This window comes from Colobus angolensis, unplaced genomic scaffold (assembly GCF_000951035.1).
Source record: "Colobus angolensis palliatus isolate OR3802 unplaced genomic scaffold, Cang.pa_1.0 Scaffold97, whole genome shotgun sequence".
Taxonomy (NCBI): Eukaryota; Metazoa; Chordata; class Mammalia; order Primates; family Cercopithecidae; genus Colobus; species Colobus angolensis.
In genome coordinates this window covers 6,110,408-6,124,151 of record NW_012123709.1, presented here as the reverse complement: position 1 = coordinate 6,124,151, position 13,744 = coordinate 6,110,408, and the positions used below count along the sequence as shown (strand labels likewise).

Here is a 13,744-nt window from a genome sequence, read left to right as displayed (position 1 = left end):
CACACCCAGCTAATGTTTGTATTTTTAGTAGAGACGGGGTTTCACCATGTTGGCCAGGCTGGTCTCGAACTCCTGACCTCAAGTGATCCGCCCGCCTCGGCCTCCCAAAGTGCTGGGATTACAGGCATGAGCCACTGGGGGCGCCCAGCCCCTAATTTTAGTCATTTTAATAGGTGTGTGATATATTTCATTGTGACTTTCATTTGCATTTCCCTAATGACTAATTGAGCATCTCTTCATGTGCTTATTTGCTATTCATATCTCTTCTTTGGGGAAGTCTCTATTCATATTTTTTGCCCTTTTTTAAATTGAATAACGTGGTTTCTTACTACTGAGTTTGAATGCACACCCCTACCATTCCCAAATCCATACATAAATTAAACATGTGTCTCTAGTTAAACTCTCCCTGGATGAACACATGCAAGAAACTGATAACACTATTGTTTCCAAGAAGGAGGAACTGTGGGGAGGAGACAACAGGAAGGAGAGAAAAGTTATTTTATATTTTATACCCTTTTGTAACTTTAGAATTTTGTAATATATATGACATGTTCAAAAATAAACAGTGTAGGCCGGGGGCGGTGGCTCAAGCCCGTAATCCCAGCACTTTGGGAGGCCGAGGCTGGCGGATCACAAGGTCAGGAGATGGAGACCATCCTGGCTAACACAGCGAAACCCTTAGTCTACTGAAAATACAAAAAATTAGCCAGGCGTGGTGGTGGGTGCCTGTAATTCCCGGCTATTTGGGAGGCTGAGGCTGGTGGATCACCTGAGGTCAGGAGTTTGAGACCAGCCTGGCCAACATGGTGAAACTCCATCTCTATTAAAAATACAAAAACTTGCTGGGCATGGTGGTGCGCACCTGTAATCCCAGCTACTCAGGAGGCTGAGGCAGGAGCATCACTTGAACCCAGAAGGCAGAGGTTGCAGTGAGCAGTGATTGCGCCATTGCACTCCAGCCTGGGCAACAAGAGTGAAACTCCATCTCAAAACAACAACAAAAAATAATAAAAACAAAAATAAGACAGTATGAAGGAAAAAGCAAAGGCCTGTAGGAGTGGAGATTAAATATGAAGTCCTTTTTCCCCCTATATGTTATTGTGTAAAGTTTGTTTAGAGTGCTAGTGATTAAAATTTGCATAATCACAATTTTAAATGTAACAGAGTTTGAATGTATAATATCTATTGACATTTTATTTACAAACACAGTGTCTATAAAACAGGAAAAATAAGATTCTGATAGCTTTTATGATGAATCTTCATATGTAACATTTTGACCAGCAAAAACCACCAGGACTGTATTTCTATACTATGCTGTAGTTACAGCATAGATAAAGCCACAGAAACAGGTCATGCAGGGCTGTCAGTAGTCAGCAATGAGGCTTGACGTGTTGAAAGCCTTGAAACCTAGGGAGAGGAAGCTCTCTTCCACAGTAACCATTGTGGAAGACAATGGGAAACCACTATTGTAAATCTATTTTTGGAAGATGACTTCTGAGTGGTATGTCAAATGGGTTGGTGCAGGTACTATGGGGATGGGAATATCAGCTAGGAGACTACTGCAAATCTAAAGCTAAAATAAAAAGCACTAAATGTGGGTTCTGATAGTCAAAACGAAAAGGAAGGAATAAATACAGAAGACATTGGAAAGACAGAAAAGAAGAAATTATCTTTAGTAGTTGAAAGAATAGTGGAAGCATAAAGCACAATAGAGAAGACAGAGGGTAGAGTAGGTTTTAAAAGGAAAAATTATTCCTTTATATAGAGAGACAGTCTGAGGTAGCAGGGAGACAGGTGATAATAAAGTTTATTTTCCAATTTATATGTTTATTAAATTCATAATGTATCTCATGATTTTATGGCCAAGAGAATATTAGGGGCCGGGTGTGGTGGCTCACACCTGTAAACCCAGCAGATGGCGCACCTGAGGTCAGAAGTTCAAGACCAGCCTGGCCAATGTGGTGAAACCTTGTCTCTACTAAAAATACAAAAATTGGCTGGGCGTGGTGGCGCACACCTGTAATCCCAGCTACTCAGGAGGCTGAGGCACGAGAATTGCTTGAACCTGGGAGGCAGAGATTGCAGTGAGCCAAGATGGCACCACTGCACCCTAGAGTGGGTGACAGAGCGAGATTCAATCTCCAAAATAAAAAATTAAACCAGGCCGGGCGCGGTGGCTCAAGCCTGTAATCCCAGCACTTTGGGAGGCCGAGACGGGCAGATCACGAGGTCAGGAGATCGAGACCATCCTGGCTAACACAGTGAAACCCCGTCTCTACTAAAAATACAAAAAAAAACTAGCTGGGCGAGGTGGCGGGCGCCTGTAGTCCCAGCTACTCGGGAGGCTGAGGCAGGAGAATGGCATAAACCCAGGAGGCGGAGCTTGCAGTGAGCTGAGATCCGGCCACTGCACTCCAGTCCGGGCGACAGAGCGAGACTCCACCTCAAAAAAAAAAAAAAAATTAAACCAATAAGCTACAGATCATATGTAACTTTCTACTGATCTAACACGCAAATGCTTCTAATTTATAATACCTAGCAGATTTATGACAAAATGTAGTATCATAATACCTCCCCTCCCCCTTGCTGTCATCTCTATTTTTCTTATCAACTTAGCTAAGTTTCCGACTGATGGTTTTGGACATTCTAACATTATGTATATTTTATGGTTTTCTCTTTACAAGCTTTCTACAATGTGTTTTGTAGACAGAAAAGGAACCAGGGAATCAAGAAAGAAGGGTTCCAAATGACAAGATTGTCACTAGTGTCAAATGCTTCAGAGAAATCTGAAAGGACAAGAATTTCAAAAAGACCATGAGCTTGGCAATTAGGAGACCATTGGTGACCATTATTAATTGGGATATGTTGTAAGAAAATCTACTTCTAAATTGGCTTAACAACAAGTAAAATCTATAGGGGTAACAAAATCTATAGGGGTGATAAGTTAGGCTTCAGGCAGTTGAATCAGGTTTCCAGCTCCATTTCTCTGTGATTCTTTTCTTTGTTCCCCACCCCATTCCCTCTGTGTTTTGACTTCATCACCAGATGAGTGTCCCTCATGGTACCAAAATGGAGAGAACTTCTTCTATACACCTACTAGTCCTTCCTGAATCACTAAAGTAAGTATATGGTTTTGCTTTGATAGAATTAACTTAGGTCAGTGCTCATCCCCAAGGCAATTACTCTGGCTTAGACCTGGGTTACCTATTTCTGCACAGTCATCATGGCAAGGGAGATGTGAGTATTCTGACAGCCTTAGACTGATCACGACCCATGGCTGAGCTGCAACTAGGTCGGTCTAACCCTGACTACTTGGCTGATATACAGTGAAGGGAGAAGGAGATGTGGTTACAACCAACAATGACCACTACAATAACCACTGAGAGAGCAACTCCCAAAGGATGGTGAAGAAAACATGTATTCAATAATAAAGGGCTAAGAAGTTAGTGAGTGAAAAGACCATGAAGGAAGTAGATGGAAGATAAATTTGCAATAGTTCTCACCATAAAAGAAGAAAAGTCAATTGTGACAGTATCCAGAATAACAAAACTAAAGTTCTTTGTCCCCACAAACACACCTTTTTAAGCTAGGTAAAGGGAACAACATAGATTGCTTAACCATTCATTTCTCTTTCTAAACACAACTTCAAATTTTACCAGTATCCATATCACTCCCTGGAAACCATGTGCTTAAAAGGAAGGTGAATTCCAGCCCCAGTTCCAGGTTATCCTTCCCAGTGATTGGTTCAGAAATGTGGGCCGGGCATGGTGGCTCACACCTGTAATCCCAGCACTTTAGAAGCCTGAGGCTGGTGGATCACTTGAGGTCAGGAGTTTGAGACTAGCCTGGCCAACATGATGAAACCCCATCTCTACTAAAAATACAAAAATTAGCCAGGTGTGCTGGCATGCAACTGTAATCCCAGCTACTCAGGGAGGCTGAGGCAGGAGAATAGCTTGAACCCGGGAGGCAGAGGTTGCAGTGAACAGAGATCGCACCACTGCACTCCAGCCTGCAAAACAAAGTGAGATTCCATCTCAAAAACAAAAAAACAAAACAACAAACAAACAAAAATGTGTTTTGTGAAGCAATTCTGGCAGATGAGAGAGGAAAGTTTTGCTGTAGGTTTTTGGGAAAGTTGTCCCTTGGTCTTGTGAGAGTTTCTAGCTCTCTCACTCACTATCTGCCGTGCCCTACCCCTTGTGAAAGGAGCATGAGGTATTGATTACAAAGCATCCTAAAACCACAGGAAAAGAGCCGTGCCATTGTGAAAGGCAGAGCAGACAGAAGGAAGCACAATCAATTCAACAATGTGATTCAACAACTCTTAAGCTTATTTATTCACTAGACTTTCAAATCATGTAAGCCAATTAAGATCCTTATTGCTAAAGCAGTTTGAGTCAGGTATTCTGTCACTTGTAGCCAAAAGCACCATTACTGAATAGGGAACCCATGAAATTGTTTTCAGGCAGAGGGGAAATAACAATTGGAGAGAGAAAGACTAGATACCAGAAAAAGGAACTATTAAGTTCCCGGAAGTGGGCAAGAGAAAAAGCTAGCTTCAGAAAGGTGACGGAACATTATTCTGAGACAGACGACGAGAAACAGAGAAAAGATAAAGTTTTGAGTGAAGACAAGTTTAGAGACGGCATGTTGGACAAGCTTTGATCACAACACAGTAGAAAGCAAACTCATCCTCTGGAAGGATCTAAGTGAAATTGTGGATTTAAGGAAAACATAAAACGTTGGTAGTAATTGCTCCATTCATTAATTTCTTCCTTCATACATTCAACATACATTTGAGAACCTAATGTTTGCCACAGTATTAAGCCTTCTCCGTAAGTGATAGACTCATTCTGTTGCTTTCCAGAAGCATGTACTTCAAGTGGATCTCAGAGTATAGTCTCACAACAGCTAACCTTCGTCACTAAATGCAAATTTTGGGGTCCTAAAATACCTGAATCAGGAACTCTGAGGACGCAGCCCAGCAATCTATGCTTTTAACAAGCCCAATTCACACTAAAGTTTGAAAACCACTAGTTTCTAGTGGAAGATCAACAGAGTTATAAACAAAAATTAAGGGGGAATACAAGGGATGGAGAACTTGGGTAAATCAGAGAGGCTCCCGGAGATAGTATTTAAGCTCAAACTTCAAAGAACAAATAGATTGCCAATTTAGATGCTAAATATTACATGTTCTATATTTCATGTAATACCATTATACTACTTTTCAGTTACATTTCCTTTTTTCTCTTACTGCTAATAGAATTCCCTTAATAGAATTAGCCCTTAAATTTTAAGCCCTTCTAACTGGCAATAAGGAGAAATCTGAACAAGCTAGGGATTAAATGTTCCTTCCCTGTAGCTCCAAAAAAGCAGACACCATTCTGCATCATAAAACAGTACTTGGCAAATGTTATTTCTAACAAAGATTCTTGTAAAAGATTTCAAAGACTGTTGCTGCATCCTAAAAATATAATTCTAATTGCTTGTCTTATACAACATTTACATTGAAGTCTGTGTTCTCTGTAAGTCAGTTTTAAGCACTTTTGTTTTCCCCCATAATCATGAAAAAAAGGAAAAGGAATGAAACTTGACTCAGCTAAATTTCTTCTTTGAACAGATTGTGAGTCTGTTTCTAATTTAAGTTGACATAAGACAGACACGATGGAAAGCAAAAAGAGTAACAGTACTAGTATGTATTGGAGAAACTAATTCTATATATATATATATATATTGTTTTGTTTTGTTTTTTTGTTTTTTTATTTTTTGAAGAGATGATCTTGCTCCGTCACCCAGGCTTGGAAGGCTGGAGTGCAGGGACATGATGATAGCTCACTTTAACTTCCAATTCTTGGGCTCAAGCAATCCTCCCGCCTCTGTGTCCTGAGAGCAGCTGAGACCGCAGGTGTGTGCCACCACACTTGGCTTTAAAAAAATTTTTTTTTACAGACAGCGGTCTTGCTTTGTTGACTGTCTCAAACTCCTGGCTTCAAGCAATCCTCCCACTTCAGCCTCCCCAAGTGCCGTGATTACAGGCTTGAGCCACTGTGCCCAGCCCGATTCTGTATTTCCTTAGTACAAATCTGAAGAGAAAGGCCAAAAAGGAGGATAAACAGATAAATAGGTAGATCGTACAACATCTAATGGAGTTAACATATTCTTTGGTAGGTGATAGGGAGCTGTCAAAGAGATTTTTTTTTTTTCCACAGAAGGGAACGGCATGGAAATGTAACATGAACAAGAGGGTAAATGATTAAATATCCACGCAAATTTGGTGTAGAATGTAGATTGGCGTGGACCCACAAAAGTATCTGACAATCAATCAGTACCTTGGCTCCAATATTATGTAATTTCTCCCCCACCCCGAAAAAAAAACCAAACCACCAAACTGTGTAACTTGAAACTTTATTTTTAAAGTATTCTGAAAATTTTTCAAGAATTTTAACCACCACCTACTTCCCTTAAACACACACATTTTTATCTTATAATTATAACCCCTACTGCAGTACAAAACAAGAAACAATAATTCTACTAAGTTAGCCAGCCAATCAAACTACTTCAGTAAATAATCACACTACAGCCTGGAATCACTCAAACAAAAAATTCTTCTAGTTCTCTTTAAAGATATTTATCATTTATTTTTTCATGAAACCAAAGTAATTGATTCAACAATACTAACAGTTCTAGCATGCAACAAACCATCTACTATCTAATGTTTAATCTTAACATGTATATCTTCATTCCTATCAAGTTTCCATAAGAAGCTTGCAATGATCATAAAGGTAAATAAGTACAGTTGTCCCTTGGTATCCATGGGGTATTGGTTCCCGGACCACCCCCTCAACCCCCAGATACCAAAAATCCAAGTATACTCAAGTCCCTTACATAAAATGACGTATTTGTATATAACCAACGCACATCCTCCTGTATACTTTATCTCTAGACTAATACCTAATGCAGTGTAAATGCTATTTAAATAACTGTTATGCTGTATTTTTATTTGTATTATTTTTATGTTTTTTCTAATATTTTTGATCTGCAATTGGTTTAATCCACAGATGCAGAATACATGGATACAGAGGGCCAACTGTGTTTTGTTACAGGTACTTCAAATAGCACTACAGTACATCTTTGACAAAATTTTTACAATATTCCAACTTTCAATATGAAACAGCTTAAAAAGGCATGGGTCAAAAATAAAGTATAGTAGTATCACTTATGCAAATAAAGTCTCATAATCATACAAGCACAACACTGTTAGGACTCTCCCTGTTTAGATTGGGAAAAACATTATATAAAACATTTCCTTCAAATAAAATTTCATAAATTGCTTACAAAAATGCCAAAATCAATAATTTCAAACATATTAAGGAGAAAACCTTGAACATTATCGGAAAATATAAACTAGTTATTCCTTGCTTTTGCGTAACAGATGAGTTCTTGTAAAGTTTTGTGTAAAGCAAATTCTGTAAACCATTATCTTGCTTGCACTGGAGGAACGTATCTCAAGGAAACCTAAGAGAAAGTGTTCTTTAAAGCATGTGATTCTCCTCTGTGTTTTCTGGATGTCTGTATCTACATAATAAACAGGCACACTTCTACATCATTGGACATTTTACTCAGACTGTCATGTTTCATCTCTGTAAATTAAACCAAAGTTACTTAAAAATTACCTGTGGTAAAAGCAGCAAGCAGATCACCCCCACCTATTATCCCTCCCGCCTCCCCGTCAAAAGAAAGTTCTCAGATTATGATGCAAAATTTACAATTGTTCATTTATCTATATTCTCAATAGAGGATTTTCCACTATATTTAAGTATGGTAGGATAATTACCCACCTGTTCCTCTTTTCAGGTTAGAAACGTAACGGTTCATTCCTTTTATTGCTAGAGAATGTCATTCCTGAAGATTTTATAAACAAAGGCAAATGTGAAGGACAATCTGTCATTATGAAATAAGTCCTTTGTACTAAGGAATATTTCCCAAATAGTAACAGTTCTATTTGGAATGATACCCACAACTCTACAAGCATCTTATCCCTCTACAGGAATGACTACCTTACTAATTAAAATAAAAATTTAACAAGGATCAAAATAAAACTCTTTAGCAATAGACTCTTGCAAAAATAAAAACTAAAACTAGACCTAGTCATTGCCATTTGATCAAACTTATAACAGGCTTAAATAATAGAACCACTCCATTAAAGAGGCATAAAAAGTTCACTAAAATAAATGTGAAAGTCTTATGGAGATGAAGATCTCTAGAATAGTCTTAAGTCTATGGCTACTGCTATCATTAATGAGCAAATAAATGACTTGAAATTATTCCTCTGAAAAGATAAAACTCATACATATTATGAAAGACTATGGCACTTAGAAAATATTCCTGGTAAGTAAACATGGTAAATGTATACAGATGCATTCTAGCCTCTTGCCTACTTTTAAATTATTTTGAGAAAGATGGCACTAGCTGGGAGGGAAAAAAAATAGTTCTTATCACCTGAAGGTGAAATTATCATATAGTCCTAAAAATAGCTTTGAAATGACCAATGAAAATACTACTATAATTTTCTCATCCATTTTCACCTTCAGTGCCTCTGTAGTTTAAATTTACAAAAAAAAAAAAAAAAAATTCCAATGCAATTTGAGCCACATGTGGACAAAATTATGCTTTCATATGAAATGTAAAATAAATCAAATATAACAGGGCTATGTGCTGCAGCTAAAAGCCAAGTTTTGCCTCTCAGTGAGATGGCATGTCTTAAGGAATAATTCCTTTAAAAAAATGAATGAGGCTACATTATTTGTACAGCTTCATGGATTTATATTTTTCAACACAGCCGAAGCATATGTTTACAATATTAAAATGACTACTTTATGGCATCAAATCATGTTCTTGCCTCTAAAAATTTGGCTGTTTCTAAAACATTGTATTAATTTTCTATGTATTTTACCTCCTTACTATGCAGGACAAGCAAATGCCTTGAAACCATTCAGTTTAATGCAGGCCTTTCGATAAAAATGCATTTCAAATAATACAGGCTTTAAAAATAAGATCACCAGAGACCACAATTGTTAGTGGTTGCAACAGTTTACATAACCGAATCTAAGGCAACCACTTTCCCTTGCGGTCGTTCTTTAAAGTGAGTAAGTTGATGTCTCTTCCAGTGAGGAGCCTGTCTGAATGTTTTGCCACAAACTGAGCATTCAAATGGTTTCTGCCCTGCATGAATTAGGTAGTGTCTTTCCAGTTTAGATGGAGATCGAAAACTTTTAGCACAAACACTGCATCGGTACAGGAAGACATCACTTTTCTCCTGATTCTCTGAATAACTGCTAAAAGGATTGTTTTGCTCTGATTCTAAAAGTACATTAGGAAGACAGGCTTGCCCGGTGCTACCAGGAATAAAATCCTGTGACTCTGCCTTAACTCCTGACATTTGATCTGACTCTGAGACCTCATATTTTTGAACACCAGGAGCCTGACATTGTTGGGAAGCATTATAGTTAACATTATTACCTGGATTAGAAAGATTGTTGAAGTTTACAAATTCTACTTGGCAAAGAGATGCATAAGGACTCTTTTCATTATGAGTCTGTTCATGTCTTTTTAAGTGAGCTGACTGTCTAAAAGATTTCCCACAAATATTACAGCCAAAGGGCCTCTGTCCAGTATGAATTAAATAGTGTCTTTTTAGTTTGGATATAGAAGGAAATACCTTCTCACATTTGTCACAAGGACATATCTTATGTCTAGTACGTATGTTCTCCCTTGGAACTGAAAAACCACACTGAAGTACCTCACAGTTATTAAAGAATTCCTCACCTGATGAACCACAGATTGACAAGTCTTTCTTATTCACTGAATTATCAATGCTTAATATGTTTTCTGTGGTAAGGATGCCTTTCAAATTTTTTCCCATATTTTGCCAAGAAAACGGCAAAGTCAATGTTTTCTTCTTTCTATTGCCAATTGTTTTATATGTTCCATGTTTGCCAAGAGAACCCACAAATGTTCTCTGGGTTTGTTCAGAGCTCTGCTCACCAGAAATAAGATCACAATTTCTCAAGAAACTCTTTTTAAATACTTTTTTCTCAGATTGAAAGTTAACTAATTTTTTACTCCTAGCACGTTTAAGCTTGGCCAAGATTTTTTTAACAATGGTTTTATAGTTGTAGCTTCTTTTGAACCTGCTTGGAATTTTGCCACCTCTAGCAGGAAAACAGCTGTGTTCATTGAGAATCTGCTCTGATTCAAAACACTTTTCACACTTTGGACATTGAAAAGGGACAATATAAATTGAGTGGACATCAAGTGGATTATTCTCCTCAGATTCACCAATCTCACCATTTTCAAAACCACCCTGATTTGCATTTAACTTATTAGGCAGGGGGCGAGATTCTGTACGCCTCTTCTTTAATAAAAGAGCCCGAAAAACCTTATTCCTAGTATGGATTTGTTTATGCTTCAGAAGTTTGCTTTGAATCTTAAATCCTTTTTGACAAAAACAACATTGAAAAGGTCTTTCTTCTGAATGTGTAAGTTGGTGGATTTTTAAGTGAGTTGACTGTCGAAAAGATTTAGTGCACAAGACACATTTAAAGGGCCTCTGACCAGTATGAATAAGTACATGCCTATCAAGTTTTGACTGTGATGGAAACATCTTGCCACAGATTGTACATGCATGAATATTCTTTCTTCTTTTCATGCTATACATGGGATTGGACTTAGAGCATGGGTGTAATGCCCATCTTTCCTCTGTGGTAAAAGTGTTATACACTCCATACATTGACTTTTCTTGCTTGGCCTCCAACAATCTTCTGACCTGTTTAACATTATTCTGATAGGTTTCATTGTGAAGTTGTTGGTGCTTCACAAATGTCTTCAGATTTTTAAAGTGGCGCTGACAAATACTACATTTAAAAGGCAGACTATGAGTTAGTTGATGCCTCTCCAGATGAACTAGTTGTCTAAAGGTTTTATGACACACATCACATTCAAATGGCTTTTGACCAGTATGAATGAGATAGTGCCTGGCTAATTTTGATGGTGTTTCAAAGTGCTTAAAGCAAATATTGCAAACATATGGCCTGTTTCTAGGTAGTTTGTTGGCTACCACACACTGTTTCATCTTTAGCATTTTTAAATTGTTTTCAGCCATCACATTCTTCAGTGATATACTCTGATGAGCTCCATAGTGTTCTTAAATTCCACAGACGTCTAAAAATTAAAGAAAAAAATGTATTAATTTTAAAATTATTTATCCATATGAAAAGTAACTTAAGTTGTTCTTTGGCTGAAGATATTAAAGGCAAAGGAGAATCTGGACTTACTGTTTACAAGTTAATAATCATTTTAAATAATACTTTAAAATAATAAAACTAATTTTACACACAGAGATATGAGTCTTAAAAAATCAATACAATTTTAAGCTATTTTTCTAATTGAGATGCTACATTAAATGGGGACTAGGGTGAATTTATTAACATTAAATAGATACTTTAATTCCAATTTTCCTATTTCATTATTAGGTAGATTTGCCAGTATTTAGTTGCTAGCATTTTAAAAAATGGGCTAGAAAGGTAACAAATTAAAACATAATACTAAAAATAAGAACTTGCGTTCAATTATAGCACATTGTAAATATGCTCTTAGAACAGAACATTTCACTTATCATAGTTTGATTTCTTCGCCACAGATTTAACATGACTTATTCTCAATTACTTCTTTAGACCAACAAGGACAGTGTGGACTAGGAGTAAATTCACAGAAGAAGACCTGGGTTCTAGTCCTGGATTTGCCACTATATAATCTTGGTGGTAGGAAGAAGGAAATACAGAGTTCTCATCTGTAAAATGGGGAAAAGGTCTCCTGGACTGTCTACCACCACAAGCTGTTGTCAAAAATCAATGGAGATAATGCATATGAATGTGCTAAAAAACTGTGAAGCAATACATAAATCTAAGGAACTATTTAGCTCAATGCTAATCAAATTTTAAAATGTTATCCTTATCTTCTTAGTAACATTTTAAAGAGTTTCTCACTAAGAGATAAACCCACTGACTAAATTTACATATTTTAAAAATTTCTCACCTGGCACAGTGGCTCATGCCTCTAATCCTGCACTTTAGGAGGCTGAGGCTGGTAGATCACCTGAGGTCAGGAATTTGAGACCAGCCTGGCCAACATGGTGAAACCCCATCTCTAGTAATAACACAAAAATTAGCCGGGTGTGGTAGTGCACACCTGTAATCCCGCAACTCGGGAGGCTGAGGCAGGAGAATTGCTTGAACCCAGGAGACGGAAGTTACAGTGAGCCGAGATCGTGCCATTGCAATCCAGCCTGGGTGAGAATCCGTCTCAAAGAAAAAAAAAAATTCTCCTTTTCACTTTGTTGTGAAATTCCCAAAAGACAAGCATAGAGACAACAAGATCAATAAATTGGTTACTTATATAGCTTTCTATGACTAAGTAATTGAAAGTTGACTGTGCTTTACCCATCAGGCAATATAGTAAAAGGGTCATTTTGGTCTTAAGCATTAATATAAAGATTTAAAAAATTGGCCCAGTGCGGTGGCTCACACCTGTAATCCTAGCACTTCGGGAGGCCAAGGCAGGGAGATCACATGAGGTCAGGAGTTTACGACCAGCCTGAACAATGTGGTGAAACCCTGTCTCGACTAAAAATACAAAAATTAGCCAGGCGTCATAGTACACATCTGTAACTCCAGCTACTTGGGAGGCTGCAGCACAAGAATTGCTTGAACTGGGGAGGCAGAGGCTGCAGTGAGCCAAGATTGCACCACTGCACTCCAGCTTGGGCAACAGAGCGAGACTCTGTCTCAAAAAAAAAAAAGAAAAAAAAATTTAGCAAGCACTTTCATAACTATCTTATGCCCTGTCTTCTATCAGAGAAGCTAATTTTCTTCTTGTTATTACTCTACTATGGCATTGCCCTTAAATAAAGGAGTCAGAGATTAAAAAAAAAAAAAAATTAAAAAGCTGTGCTAGCACTTTCAATATAATGTATCTTCTGGATCAGAGAGTTCTAAGTCTGGAGTTCTTTTGTAAGCTGATCTGGCAAATATCCAACAAGTATGGTGCTACTATCTTCTCCTAGAAGATACCTTCAACCCCAAATCACAAACATACCCACTGTGGTTCTTTAGCAATATGAATCAGAAACAGAAAAAAAAAAATTACTAAACAAATTATCTTTATTACAGTGTTTTTCAAACTGCAGGATATTACTCATTAATGGATTGTGAATTCAGCTTAGCAGATCATGATCAGCACTTTGTTATTTAAAATAAGAGCAGAGTCTGGCATAGTGGCTCATGCCTGTAATCCCAGCACTTTGGGAGGCTGAGGCGGGGGATCACCTGAGGTCAGGAGTTCGAGGCTAGCCTGGCCAACGTGGTGAAACCCTGTCTCTAATAAAAATACAAAAATTAGCCAAGTGTGGTAGTACATGCCTGTAATCCCAGCTACTTGGGAGGTTGAGTCAGAATTGCTTGAACCCACGAGACAGAGGTTGCAGTGAGTTGCCAAGATCGCACCACTGCACTCCAGCCTGGGCGACAGAGTGGGACTCCATCTCAAAAACAAATTTTTAAATCAATAAATAAAAATAGGGGATAAATAAAAGTGGAAAGTATCAGACTGCATACTATATAGCAAGGATAAATATTGTTTCGTGTAACTTCTGTAGGAAGAAGTAAAAAAGTTTATGAAAGCTGTT

General features: G+C 37.7%; 1 protein-coding gene across 2 annotated transcripts in view; it reads right to left on the bottom strand.

Annotated features, from left to right (window-relative positions):
* Nucleotides 1-8,630: 8,630 nt before the first annotated feature.
* The window catches only part of ZNF770 (zinc finger protein 770), a 7,691-nt gene continuing 2,577 nt past the window's right edge, over nt 8,631-13,744 (bottom strand). For both annotated transcript variants that reach the window (XM_011932672.1, XM_011932674.1), the window contains one exon: nt 8,631-11,223. In XM_011932672.1, the coding sequence (XP_011788062.1) occupies nt 9,095-11,164 (2,070 nt within the window). In that variant the 5' untranslated portion in view covers nt 11,165-11,223 and the 3' untranslated portion in view covers nt 8,631-9,094. The remainder of the gene's footprint in view (nt 11,224-13,744) is intronic.